Genomic DNA, 15065 nt, shown 5'->3' with positions numbered 1-15065 from the left:
GTGAACATCGTAAATTATTTCTGAGTGTTTGTTTGAGCTTGAAAAATTACAAATTTTATTCATTTGTCACGTACTCTTGTCAGTACATTACGAAACCGTCCTGCAAGGGCACACTTTAATAATCGGCTTTAGTAAAAGTGTTCTCTATAACGCAATTTCAGATCTAGATTTAGAAGGCTCTAGGCGACTGGTGTTACATTATCTGCTCTTAATAGTTGACTACTGTTACCATTTGCAGGACCTCGGCCAGCAGCAGTGTAATATTGCAGTTAGTGTCGAGTGGCCCTGAATTTATGATACGTTAATTAGATAAGGCCTTTAATAAAAAGATAGTGTTTCAGATATGTGGATAACGAGCAGTTTCACGAGCTTCAATTTGCGCGCTTTCACTACCCCGGGGTGCCCGACAAAAACCCTTTTAATGAAGCCGTCATGTTTGGAACGGAGCACGGAAAAGTAAATACAACTCAAAAAATTTAGGTCATCATTGAAACATTATTATCAATCCCAAATCAAACAGAAACAACCGGTCAGAGCCAATAGGGCAGCCGAAAATGACTTTTTAATAATGACGGATCTTCCAACGTACCAAACGATAATGACGAATTGATTGGCAGACCAAACAGCCCCTTTTGCCCCCCGCAGTTAACAAGGATGTCAGCTGGTGAGGGCGTAAACAGTTCAATTTTATACACATATGGCGCTCCATTTGTGGTTTTCTCAGGTTCAATTTTTCTATATGGGATGTGGTTAAGTGAACCTTTGGTTCAGCGACTTAGAATGATAAAGATATTACTAGTAGAAAGCGCTTCCGCCCGTTCACCTTTGACTGGTTCATGTGGGCACACAACGGCAATTTGAAATAAGCTCTTCATTTTCTCGTTTTTTAACGATTTCGGTTTTGAAAAATTGCACAATTTCATGGAGATTAAAAAAAACAAACTGTTTTTGTGTGCAGTGAAATTCTGCTGTGCGGCAAAGTCCACGCGACGTTGTTAAGGAAAACTCTTTAAAATTAACATTTCGGTCGCTAGAAATTGTTCAATACTTTGTGACGGTGAAAGTCATAAAATTAATGACCGTGGAGATGCAGTAGAGGGTCTACGAAATTTAGATTTAATAAGCTCTTCCTGTCTAAACCGTTAAAACACTCTTATTTGTCGCGTATGAAGATTATCGATAGCAACGAATAAGATCGCTCAATGATGAGAAAGTAACTAAAAAACTCAAATTTACACGCAAACATCATATGGGCAAACCGGACTGTTTTCCAACATAAATTCCTCTATATTCTACATTTTGCAAAATATATCTTTATTCTATTACGAGATATCACCTTTTGAGAAAGGCTTCATGGAGTCACCGTCTAGATTAATAAGTTTAGTTAAAAATAATTGAAATGCCCTCAAGAAATTCTGCATTTGCATAAATGCTGCGTGGTAAGTATTAGCATGCAAAGATTTGATATTAAACACCTGCATAATAGTGAATGTTAACTGTCAATCATGTTTTATGAAAAATGCCCGGATCTAGGGTATTAAAAATGCACGGAATGTGTGTATATAATTGCTGAAGAAATATCGTTAAAATATATCTATGTAAAACGAGGGAGGAAAGGAGATATGGAATACAGGCTCATGAACTAGCATTCTCGTTTAAAGTACTTTAATTAAAAAGAAGCAATAATTAACTGGTTAACGCACCTAGTTAAGGAATATTTAATAATATATATTTTTCTGTTGTAATTAGCTTCAAAATATTTTATGTCTTCATTATCGATAATTTTGCACTCCCATCAATTACCGTATCGAAATTAGCCAAAATTCCAGTTCATGAAAAGAGGCGGTACAACTGGCCAACTAATAAATGAACCATTTTCAAGTTGTTGAGAACGAATATTTAGATAAATAATCAATGTCAAGTGCGGCATCCCTGTGATGAAAAGTGCCCAATTGACGTTTCTTCCCTATTAATAGGTCCCCCGACCTGGCCGCCTCTCGGCATAGTAGCAAAATGCGCTTATTGATACTGGCCTTCCATCATTCTATACGCCCTCCCCTAAGGGTTTTGATGTTATTCGCAATACCGACTTTTTAAATTCTATCTTCGTCTCATGTGGTCGTTCATACATTATTACCATATACAGTGTGACCCATTCAAGTGCAGGGCATCGCAATAACATTCATACTTGGGAAAAACTGCACTTCAGGGCGGAAGACCACAAAAACTCGCATCTGCTGTATCATTTTGATGAATAAACATTTAAGATTATTTTTAACGAAAAAGTGCGTAAACCAGTGAATTAAACGCCCACTGAAATGTATATCGTGGAAGTCCGTTTACCAGTCTGAACGCGTGAAAACGAGATCATTCTTGCCGCTTGTAGTATTAATTCAATATTTGAATCAATCTTTGATGGCAAGTTGTCAATATTTCTTCTACAGGGTGTCCCAGATTCAATGGTGCAGATATTATTTTGACAACCCCGGTAGATGAGAGGAAATATTCGTAAGAAAGTTGTTGGGTGCATTTAGAGCTCTGCGAGGCATAATAATTTTTGTATACGGGGTGCATCGCAAATAAGTTACGGGTACATCTTTTGTTTTTGCAAATGGAACCCGTTGAATATTTGTCCGATTTGAGTTACAATTCAAGACACTTTTCACATAAGATACATATGATCTACAATCCACGATTCGTTAATTATAACGTTTCAAAAAATGTCCGAATTCTTTCATTCAACTATTCCCCTAATAAAATCTTATAATATTTATAATTAGAATCGATTTTCAGGTAAAGTTCACAGTGAAAAACAATTAAACTGAGCATATTACCTTGAAAACCCTGATGACAATCAGATATTTCATCACGATAAAAATCATGTTTTTATCACCGCCAGGAACAATCTATTAGATATAAACGCAAGGGTGGTACGTAGATTTTCCGACATTCCTTTTTTTATTTTTGGAAATTAATAGTAACTGACGAGGTTAGTATGATGAAATCGTCGTGTGGTAATGAGATTGTATTTTTGTATGCTGCCCCTATATTCCATATTATATGGTCTGTTTCTTTAGTCTTTTTGTAGGAAATTAACCCTAATTTAATATTATCTGTATCTCAAGTTAAACGCAGGATAATCTAGTGATATTTTTGTGACAGAAAATGAAACTTAACATCAATTAACCATTTAATCGATGACATTGAAGTTCCATTTAAATACCGTCGGGAAAAGTTTTTGTTCCCATGGGTTTTTTCGGTTTGTGTTTGACATTAAACTCTACAAAAATTTGGAGACTAATTATCGTCGATTCTTATTATTTCATGCGTTGTGCGTAACAGTTCCTGGAATGTGTGCCAAAAAAATTTAACTTATTCCGATGCATTCAAGGTATTTACCTTTTTTTAAATATATACAGGGTGTTCATTAAGTGCTCATACGAACTTTAAAGAGCGAATCTTTGACTAATTTTAAGACAAAAAGTGCGTAGGAACATGGGTTCGTAGCGGCTTGGTTCCTGGTATATCGGATTTTAAAAAAAAATTTTTTTGTTTGGTATTTTGATTATATTTTGTTCAATAACTTGTCCATTCGACGAAATTGTAGCTACTAGGAGCACCGGTGATTAGAAACTCAAGATTTACTTAGTTTTTTGATTAATGTCAGAGGGCGCCACACGCAGCGGGCAAATACTAAGAGTTCGAGCTGTCAACCTGCAGGTGCAAGACTGTACTTAGTGCCCTCTCACATTAAACAATAAACTAAGTAAATATTTCAGTTTCTTTTCATCGGTACTGCCAGCATCCATAATTTCGTTAAATTGAGGTTTTATTGGAAAAAAATATAATCAAAATATGAAAAAAAAAAATCCTGTGTCTCAAGAACCAAGCCAATCCGGACTCATGTTCATATGAACTTTTTATTTTAAAATTACTCAAAGATTCACTGCTTAGAGTTTGCACAAGCACTTAATAAACACCGTGTATAATACATGTCACTTGTCAAAAACGCCACCGCATTCCCCTGATCTCGAATCAGATTGAGAACTTAGGGGAACGTTCGGAAAGACATATAGGAAGAGAAACTTCGGGCAAAGATCAACTTCGCAACATTATTTTTTAGACGAATGGTTCAAAATACCTGGAAGTATTACTTACAATTTGGCTGAATCAATGAAGAGTCCTTTAAATGCTATGATCGATGCCAAAGGGCATACTACTGACTATTAATGACTAAATTTCATTGTTATTTAAAGTGGTAAAAATTTTGTTGCCATAGAGGATGAACAGTTTTTTGGGCATGCGTAAAGACATTTTTCTTGAGTTTCCTTGTACAAAGAGATGGTTCCCTGGCTATATTTTTCACACGTGTGTTTATTGATGCCTCACCTGTGCGAATATATTAAATATGTGCGATTTAAATTGCTTTTAAGTTACGAAAATTGCAAATAAATGGAGTTCGCCTGGGTGTATGAACACTTTTTCGATTACCTACTTTTTGGAATCGTTAGATGCGCGAACGATTTGCTATGCCTTTCTCGAAACAAAGAAAGATTGCCATATTACTAAGTGCAGGTGAAATTAAAAGCAAAAAAAAAAGGACAAGACACAGAAAATGAAAAAAAAACGAGTGAAACCTCATCAGCAACGTGCACTTTCTCTCGTTAAATGACAACTAACCTGGCGATTTGTCATGCTCCTTTCAAGTAAAACCAGTCTTGCTCACCTTCACTTTCACTCACTAAATGTCAGCGAAACTAGCTACGGAGTCCTTATTTTTTTTTCGAATCCTTGGAACAAAGGAACACACGATTATCCCGAGTAAAAGTTCCAGAGTACGACCATCTTGGCCGCCGCCGCGTTAAAACTGGTGTGATTCATCTAAGCAACAATATCGGAACGAAAACATCCAGCTCACAGGTATAAAAAAAAACGATATAAAATACCAAATAATATGTGAGTACTGGATGTCCCAGAAATGTTGGTACTAGTGGATGTAGGTTGCTAAGGGATACGACTAGAGCGATCTGGCTAAACTTGCCACATGCGAGAGTTGCCAGTTTTCCTTCCACAGGGTGTCATTTTGTTATTTTTGTAAATTAAGAATAAATCTCCCAGTTGCAGCTACATTATTATTATTATTATTATTATCACTCAATGCCTTTCCGAGCTCTTAGTACGGGACGAATGTCATTCTCAGTCAGTTGTAACTGAGAATAGCGTGCAATTCCACTCCTGTTTGTGTGTGAGGCGTCTTCCTCCGATGGATTAAAATAAACTCAATTTGTTGCTACGCTACTGATCTCGATCCCAGCCACTGCACTTTTTATATTGAATCCGGAATTTCTACCTCGAACATCGTTTTTACAAACCTTCGGAGTTACCTGCAAATGATTCGCAATTGTTTGTTTACAGTCGTCAGGGCGTTCCAGAGCCACCTTCGACAAAAACGCCGAAAACATGCAGAGTTTAGAGGCGATACACCGAACGACTTTATTACTGAAATATCACAATGGAGGCATAAGAACGTCTTGTATTGTGTTAAAGGATATTTAACTGCCCTTCAGTCCCTCTGCTAATATACGAGGATAGTCCTATAAGTATCCCACCTAACACTAAAAGAAAAATATTCTATTATTTCTCGACACATCCTCCTTTAAGATTGACACACTTTTCCCAGCGATATTCTATGGCTTCTATACCCTGTTTATGGTAAGAAGCTTCGAATGTTTCAAAATAGGCATCGACTTGGATCTTTTCATTATTGGATATAGAAAATAATCTGAGGGAGCTAAAACCGGCGAACAGGGTGGATGAGGAAAAAGTTTGAAATCAACTTGATTGATTTTGGCCGTCGCGATGACGGAAGTGTGGACTGGCGCGTCGTCTTGGTGAAAAATGACTTTCGCCAAATGCGATCGGTTTTTCCTAATTTCTTTCCACGAACGCTGCAATAAATTTTTAAAATATTCTTCAATTATCGTTTTTCCTTTAGGCAAATAGTCAATAAAAATTATCTCATGTGTATCCCGAAAAAACTTGCGCTATCACTTTTCCCGCAGATGGAACGACTTCCGCCTTCCTTGGAGTCGATTTTCCCCTCTCGGTCAAATGCTTTGACTGCCCTTTTTTCTCAGGTATAAAATGATAAACTTATGTTTCATCCATGATCATGAACCGACGTGAAAACTCGACTTTATTTCTACGAAATTTTGCCTGACGCTCCCTTAACATATTATCATGTAGACGTTTTTATTCAATTGTGAATAGCCACAGCACCTCACTTGCATGCAACCTTCTCATATCCAATTGCTCTCTCAAAATGCAATGTATAGTACTTTTTGAAATTCCCATCTTTCACTACAGTTTTGTCGATTTTCTCCACAATGTCTGGAGTGGTTATATCTGGACTGTCATTGGGTCGACCACTGCGTAGTTCCTCTCGGTAGCTCGTACGAACGCGTTTAAACAGTTGCTAACGTGGGACCAAATTTCCTCCGAGTAGAATCTAACTCGGCTTTGGTGTTGGATGGACTAAGACCTTTCAGATAAAAACGTTGAATCATTAATTGATGATCAATTTTTCCCATGTTCATGAAATTTATAAGAGCGTTCGTTAAAAATGGGCCAAAACAAATAAACGTAGCACCGTTAAACTTAGACATAAGCTTTTTTAAAATTTGGTCCTTGCAATAGAGGTAAATTTTTACAAAAAAAAAGCGCCATCTATATGTCAGATCGGGAGTTTCTGGGACTATCCTCATACAGGGTGTTCTATTTAGAACACGCGCTTTAGGCAGATTTAATGTCCAACCGGAAAAGAATGAATTTTCTGCCACCTAATGTAGTGAATTCACTATTTCTACTTGAGGAAAATTCTTGGATCTCTCTGAAAAATGTCTAAAATTTCTGTTTCTTCATCTGTACATTTGTCAGCAGACATTTTCTCCGAGCCAGATGAATGAAAATACTCCGGATCAAACGAACCTAAAAACAAAGTAATTTAATAGAATGTCAGAGACTACAAGTTTTGGTACAGAGTATTCCAGAAATAATGCCAACTTTCGTTTCCGCTGTACTGGCCTTATGCAAAAGTTGCTTGTTTTAATCTAGTCGATGTTTTTAATTCTGCGATTTGGGAATAAGTGTCTACTATATCGCTTATAATTGGGATTATGAGAAAAATCCGGTAACAGATTTTGATTCTTCATAAACAAGAGTCTTTATTTTTGTTTTTGTGGTGGAGAAATTTTTTACTTCTTAGGAATCTCACCGGAATAGCCAAAACTATACTAATTCTGAAGTACCATTTTATCGACCTCTGATTTGGACAACTTTTTTCTAATTTAACCAGTATGGGATCTCTTATTGTTTCTGAGATCCTCGTGAATCACCGCGTTCGAACGCATGGTGCGCTATAAGATACACATTAAAGCTTTGAAGAAAAAAGATATTTCACATCAAACTAACAATGAAATTGACATTTACCTGCAATTTCAATTTACCATTAAAGCCATGAAATTCTTAATAAGACTTGAGGGACTTTTTTCTCAAAATTCCGTCTTCAAGCATAAAAAGTACACCGGGTGGCGTTTGTAATTCAAATGACGATTTTTGAAATGTGACTGTTCTTTTCGCAAATACAATTGATTGATTTGCAAATTCTACATGACTCAATGAATAGATTCGAATGATACTTATACAGAAATGAAATTGCTAAAACGCGACAAAATGCAAAAAAATGATATTTTCTGAATTTCATCTGACTATTTTGGAATAGAAATGTTTCCGTGGATCCCGTGACCGTTCCCAAAATTAAATCCACACTTTCCTAAATTTCCTCTGAAAGTGTGAAAATGAAAAGATCGCAAGTTTTCTTTAATACAAATTCAGGTTTTATTTATTTTCCCTGCCTTCACGTGACGTCACACTAATTAGACCCGTTGAAAGTGGGGCCGACAATGACGTAAACAAATTTAATATTTTTTGAAGTTGAAGAGCCGGACGACTGCCCGAAGCGGGGTCCTTCCGTAATGACGACCACTGACTTGGGAATGATTTTAATTCTTTTTGTTTAGCTGTGCGTGTCTCGAAAGCGACCCACAGGCGCCAACTTTTCATTATACTGTTGATTAAAGCGCCGACTGCGGTTCGAGGGACTCACATATGAAAAAGGACAGTAATATTGCCCGTAATTAACGCATTATATACGACTAGTTTGAATAATAACTTCTGACGTTATTATTGAGTTAACGCCGCTTGTTTTTGGTTACAGGAACACCCTAGCCTAAGAGGTACCCCCCTGGCGATGCTGGCAGCCCAATGCAACAAACTCAGTAGCAAATCTCCTCCTCCCCTAGCGGACGCAGCTGTGGGAAAAGGTTTTCATCCCTGGAAGAAGTCCCCTCAAGGAGCTCCATCTCCGGGAAGTACTGGGGTGTCCTCAGCCACTTCATTACCTAGTCAGCGTTCCTCCGCAGGCCCAAACCCGACGTATTCTAGGTCGGTGATGACGTCCTGCGCCTCGGGTCCGGCAACGGCTTCGTATGGGAGCGATCTATACTTTCCAGGAGCTACAGCTCAACCTTCGGTAACCGAGAATGTCCACCATCAAGGCTCATTACTTGGAAAGGTTGAAGGGGCTGCCACGGCCCACCATGCAGCCTTAGGTTCCGTTTACTCTAGACACCCTTACGAAACTTGGCCTTTCAACACCATGTCCAGTGCTACCCACGGAGGCATTAAAAGTGACTCCGTCACTGGGGCTAACACTTGGTGGGACGTTCACTCCACAGCGGGAAGTTGGTTGGATATGAGTGGAGCTGCTGGGATGCACGCTCAGATGGCGGCAGCTAATTATCCTTCGGATTATTCGAGTCTAACACACTCTTTGGCCTCGAACCATCTGTTATCATCAGGACAACACTTGCTCCAAGATACTTACAAGTCCATGCTTCCAGGGCAAACTGTTGGAGCTTCTTTTGGATTGCATGCCGCCGCTTCAAGTCCTTCTCCCACGGGCGGGACCGGCGGCCTGCCTCCTCAAGTTCCATCGCCGAGATCCCAGAGGCGTTACACAGGACGGGCAACTTGCGATTGTCCGAATTGTCAAGAAGCGGAGCGCCTCGGGCCTGCAGGTGTTCACTTGCGCAAGAAAAATATACACAGCTGTCATATTCCTGGATGTGGCAAGGTCTATGGTAAAACCTCCCACTTGAAGGCCCATCTTCGATGGCATACTGGAGAACGGCCCTTTGTGTGCAATTGGTTGTTTTGTGGAAAGAGGTTTACGCGGTCTGACGAATTACAAAGGCACTTAAGGACTCATACAGGGGAAAAACGGTTCGCGTGTCCCGTGTGTAATAAACGCTTCATGCGGTCTGACCATTTGGCCAAACACGTCAAGACCCACAATGGGGGCAAGAAGGGCAGTTCGGACTCTTGTAGTGACTCTGAGGAGAACAGTCAAAGCGATTTGACCAACAACGTGAACTCGCCCTCCTCCATGAACCAGACGCCCTCCCCGTCGCAGCCTCTGGGGGGGTTGGATATGGTTACGGGGTTGGATGTCAAACCTCCAGGATTGGTTTGAGGACGGTGGGGCCCAGCTCTGCTGTACTCCAGCTATCCGCGCTAATGTGGCCCCAAGTGATATGAAACTTCTGTGAGATATTTACATTTTGTATATAGATGGTCAAAAATGTAGTTGAAAGAGCGTATTATTATCTATGCTTGACCCAAGGGCAGATACATAATACCGTCTTATTGTACCTTAATGTGTGTTATACAGTACGGTTTTGTATGCTAATATGAAAATGCTCTGAATTATTCTTTTAAAAAATCGTACTGTGTAAGATTGGATTTATCATTTGCACCTTAAACAATGTAATTAGTAGAGTAAATAATAATATTGAAAGCTTCTAAAAAACTATGCAAAGGTGTTGCAGAAAATAAACCAGAAATGGTGAAAGAGAAAAACCTCCACGTGTATTGGGTGTTGTTTTTGCTTGTGTAAGCGGTAATTACCATATCTAAAAGGCGATCTATAAGATAATTTGAAGCAAAATTAGTTTTTTTTTTGTCACCACATACTATATCTATTTCAAGTTACGCTGTTTTAAAATGACTCGTTTTGACTATCTGTGAGCACAGATACACGACAGAGATTTTCAGAAATATATTCATAAAGTTATACATTTCGATATGTTTATTAAACGCCGGTGATGTACCTTTGCCAGTCAAAACTCAAACGGATTTATAAAAGTCTCATTAAGGAACGCACTGCTTTGGTAATCTCCATATTTATATGAAGTCAAAAGACCCCAAATCTGCGGAAGTAAAGAAATAATGTTTTTGTTTAAATCTCTTCTCTTCTCACCAAAGATATGTATAAACATGTGAATGTAATTGTAAATTTTGTCTAATGAAGCTTTTTGTGAACGCCTTATAAAATAAACATTATAATTTTGATTCTTCATATTTCACGACTTTGTTTTATTTCCCCAAGTGCCCGAGAGGTCTTTAGATTGTCGGTTATTATTCAAAGTGTCAAGAAATAACGTAGACATATTTTGGGAGGTGATTCTATAGAATGAAATAATAAAAAAAGGTCTTATAAGTCTACCCAGAAAACTGTCTCATAGAGGGGCTACGACTGCTTAAAGGAGAACTCTGAAGATGGTTTCTTTGCAATATTTTTGAAATACTTTGCGCTAAAATTTGAAAATTCGATACACTGCCCTAAGTTGGAATGGGAACGCTCCTGTTTGCGTTAATAATTGCAGTTTCAAGTCAGGTGCGTCACAGATAGGGAGCTCCTACGTAAGTGTTGCCCCACTTTTTTGTTTGTAATATTTTTTCATTTTTAAAATCGAATTACTGAATCGCGAATATTTTTAAGTAAAAAAGACCCCCTCATTTTATCTCCTTAGGATAGACCGTTTTCCAGAAAAATTGGTTTTCATGAACCGATGCACGATTACATGGACATCGAAATGCAACTTAATAAACATAGTAGGTACCCGTGGTAATACAAATATTTCTTCACTATCCAGCAATAACAAGAGTAATATTATTATAGATTTATGACTTATTCACAACGTATGTTGAAAATGGCCTCTGTTCCTCTCAATGGGTCCTCTGATCATTTTTTTCATAGATTTCAATATCCATGTAATACTGCATCGGCTTATACAGGCTCAGTTTTGTAGAGAACGGTCTATTCTAGCGAGATGAAAAACGGCTCTTCTTTACTTAACAACGTTTGCACTTCAATAATTTAATATGGAAAAACTGAAAAACGCCATAAACCAAAAGTTCTGCTGTTCCGAGTTATTACTGTATATCGAATTTCGTCGTTTTTGCGCAAACCGTTTCGAAAATATTGCAAAAAAATCATCTTCAGAGTTCTTCCTGCAAAAGGTTCTAGTGTCTTTAAGATGTAATTTTTGGGATATATTTATAAGAATTGTTTTTGTTATTTTAATCTCTAGAATCACTTCCCAAAATGTTTCGACGTTATTTCGGGGCTTTCTGCATAATAACGTCAGATAAATTTTATATGTTAACTTATAAGAAGTTAACTAAAAACCTGATTAAAGCGCAGTTAGGTACAAACTGCCACAAATATATAGCAACAATGGATAATATCGGAACTTGAAATTCGTAGAAGCAATAGCAATAAAAGTTCGAACAAGCCATGAAGATCAATGGAAAAAACGGGACGGGATAGGAGAGAGACACAATTGAGAACTACTATGGGTGAAGAAGAAGTTGAGTTAAAAGCTCGCAAAATAACAAAAGCAAGAAAGGCTCTAAATTGGTAAAAATTAAAATCGTGAAAGTCGTACAGCAGAAACGAGAAAACCTGAGAAATCAGCAAGACAAAAAGCACACTCTTAACCAAACTGAAAAAAATCAGCAAAACTGACGAGAACGGGAATGTGACTTAATTTTATAAATTAATTATTTCTGAATTAATAACAATTCCGCAACCCAACTACTGGACGAAGTTCGTTTTCGAAGAATTCCATCATCGGGAAAACCTTAAGGAGGTACATTATGAATGTGCCAGAAGAGAGGCATTAATGCGACGTTAAGTGCCAGAAGTCACAATACATTTTCGCACAAAAGGTAAAACCTCTTTATGGTAAATTCACCGTAAAGATGATAAGGAGTTATGTTTATGTCACCCAAACCAATAGATTTTCAAGCCTTAAAAGTTTTTTTCAATAAATAGTTTAAATGGCAAAGCAGTTATTGCCTTAAAAATTTATTAGGGATATTCCCAGAAGGTCGGCCAATTAACCAAAGTGCCACATTACTACCTTCTCAGTTATGATTTATTTCCGTACGGTTTCATTTCGCTATTAATGAGCTTGGCTTCCCAATAAAGGGTGACACGGGACGGAAGTCTTGGTCATAATTTTTACAACGTCCAAAGAGCTCATTGTTTGTTTTAATTTTAATACCAGTAGGCTGTCCTTATATTTATCTTACTCTGGTCCCTCTTTACTGCCAAACCTTTTAAGAACCAAAGAACAGGTGAAATCATGGTCTCTCATTAAATGACCACCCTCTTAAGTTTATTGCAATCCCATCAACCGTACAGACTACAACAATGGTCCCAAAAGTGTACCATCTGACATATGAATGGTGATTTTTTTTGTCGAAAATTTGGTTATATTACAGAGATTTGACCTTAAAAGCTTATGAATGAAATTCAACACTTCTGCGTTGATTTGTATTTTCTTCTAGATTCGTTTCTAGCGAACGCTTTTAGAGATTTTGGGAAAATGGCAAAAATTGGTCATCGATACAGAGCGATTCAATACTTTGACTCTGGGAAAATTTGGCCCCTAGTTAGCGGTTGCAAAGCATACACTGGTAGATTTTAATCGCGGTCGTACAAGCTGCCGAAAAGAACTTCGCAGTGGTCGACTCAGGACCACTCCAGATCTGACCACTCCACATATCATGGCGAAAATCCAGAAAACTGTTGAGGTAAACCGCCGGCCAACATTATGCTAGTTAGCAGGCATGATAAGCATTGCAAAAAATATTCTACATCCCATTTTGACCAAACAATTGGATGGGAGAAAACTGAGCTCTAGAAGGACAAAAATAGCGTCTTGAGAATGGCTTAAGGCAGGGTTTGGCAATGTTTCGCAGAAATAAAGCAGAGTTTTCGTGTCAAGTCATAACCAAGGATGAAACATGGGTCTATCACACCTTAGACGAAAGAGCAATCAACAAAATGGACTCAAAGAGGAAGATCGGCTCCAATGAAGGCGAAAACCATTTTATGGGCAGGAAACGGGATGGTGTCAGTTTTCTGGGGAGCATGTGGTATAATTTTTATTCACAATCTCCCTAAAGCAAAGATAATAAACGGGGAATATTATACAAATTGATTGCAGCGTTTAAGCGGAGAAATTAGGAAAAAGCGACCGCATTTGGCAAAAAAGTCTTGTTTCGTCAAGACAACCACATTTTCATCATCGCAATGGCCAAAATCACTCAGCTTAGTTTCATACTTTTTGCTGAACCACCCTATTGGCCAGATTTGGCCTCCTCGGATATTTTGTATTTCCAAACTTGAGAAATATGCTCGTGTACACAGGGTGTCCCATTTAAAGCTGTGATCGATGATTACTGAAAAACGGAACGTTACATGAAAAAAAGTTTCAAAAAAAATTTGTCCGGTAAAGAGAAGGGCATGCGTCAATCAATCTAATTGTTTTGTGTGATATTAGTCGAAAATTATCCTTTTCATTTCAAAATTTAATAATTGAAATGAACCGCTACACATTGGAAGAAAAATAATAATTTTTTTTTTATTTGTGGAGAGGCTGGAAGAAATGTTAGTCGAACTTAATGCCGATTGATTTTCGGATGAAAGAGTCCCCTGTTGGACGATTTTTAACGGGGCCATTAAAAATTTCAAAAAAACGAAAACGTTAGAAACAGGAAAACACAATCGCTCCCAAAGTGCAACACATGAAGGCAATCAAATAGCAGTTCTTGCAGCTGTTGCCTTCGATCCTCATGTAAGTTGTCGTCAAATTGCTGCTGCCTCAGAAATATCAAAGACAAGTGTCCAAAGAATTTTGAAGGTGAATAAGTACCATCCGTACTACATTTCTTTACATCAGGAACTTCATAGAACTGATTTTGAAAATCCAGTCAATTTTTGAAATTGGGCAAGGCAGCAATTAAATCAAAACGCAAATTTCTTCTTCAACTGTTTGTTTTCGGACGGATTCACATTCACAAACCATGGTACAGTGAATCAACATAATCTGCAATTTTTGGAGTGCTCCAAATCCACCCTGGCTTAGAGAAGTTGAACATCAAAGACCACGATCAATGGATGTACGGTGCGGTATTATTGGCGACTACTTAATCGGACCTTTCTTCATTGAAGGAAACTTGAATGGAGATATGTACTGCAATTTCTTGCTCAATAATCTTCCAGAATTGGCAGAAAACGTTCCACTTGCGATTAGACGGGTGATGTGATATCAGCATAACGGCCGTCAAGTCCATTTTTGTAGAACGTCTCGTGAGGTTCTGGATGAAATATATCCACATCGATGGATTGCACAGGGCGGTCCAGTGAACTGGCCTCTTAGGTCGCCTGATTTGACCTCACCAGCTTTTTCTTCTGGGGGTTTTTAAAAGACAAAGTTTATGCAGAAATACCAACAATTGCAGACGACATGGAAAGGAAAATCGAAAATGCCTGTCAATTGATAAGTGGGGAGATATTGCACAGAGTGAACAATACTTTTTTTAATAAGGGGTGATGCGTGTTTAGAGTAGGAAGGTCATTATTTCATGAGTGTCTCAAATCAGAATTTTAAATGAATTTGCTAAATTTAAAAAAAATCATAGATTTTTTTTTTATTAGATAGAAAGATTACTATGAGTTTTAATGAGAATATGCATTGCAAAATTTTTCTAGAGAGAAAAGCAATAATTTCGCCTATCTCGAAAATTGGGCAAAAATGAAGACTAATTCTGCAGGAAAACGTCTAATAAAAAAATAGTTTAAATAGAAAATA

The 15065-nt window shown here is 37.8% G+C and overlaps 2 protein-coding genes and 1 long non-coding RNA gene across 7 annotated transcripts in view; 2 read left to right on the top strand and 1 right to left on the bottom strand.

Moving 5' to 3' along the window:
- The window catches only part of Sp1, an 86832-nt gene extending 76371 nt beyond the window's left edge, over window positions 1-10461 (top strand). For all 5 annotated transcript variants that reach the window (XM_066288919.1, XM_066288922.1, XM_066288921.1 and 2 more), the window contains one exon: window positions 8276-10461. In XM_066288919.1, coding sequence (XP_066145016.1) covers window positions 8276-9592 — 1317 coding nt within the window. In that variant the 3' untranslated portion in view covers window positions 9593-10461. The remainder of the gene's footprint in view (window positions 1-8275) is intronic.
- LOC136342786 (obg-like ATPase 1) overlaps window positions 1-15065 on the top strand; it is a 135103-nt gene that overhangs the window by 55941 nt on the left and 64097 nt on the right. The gene's annotated exons all lie outside the window — the stretch shown is intronic.
- LOC136342796 (uncharacterized) lies at window positions 5239-5850 on the bottom strand. The gene is made up of 3 exons (XR_010732686.1): window positions 5672-5850; window positions 5439-5615; window positions 5239-5384 (listed from the first exon to the last, which is right to left on the bottom strand). It is a non-coding gene; the product is annotated as an uncharacterized lncRNA (long non-coding RNA).

This window comes from Euwallacea fornicatus, chromosome 13, assembly GCF_040115645.1.
Source record: "Euwallacea fornicatus isolate EFF26 chromosome 13, ASM4011564v1, whole genome shotgun sequence".
Lineage (NCBI taxonomy): Eukaryota > Metazoa > Arthropoda > Insecta > Coleoptera > Curculionidae > Euwallacea > Euwallacea fornicatus.
The sequence above is the reverse complement of the archived record's forward strand: the minus strand, read 5'-3'. Positions and strand labels throughout refer to the sequence as shown.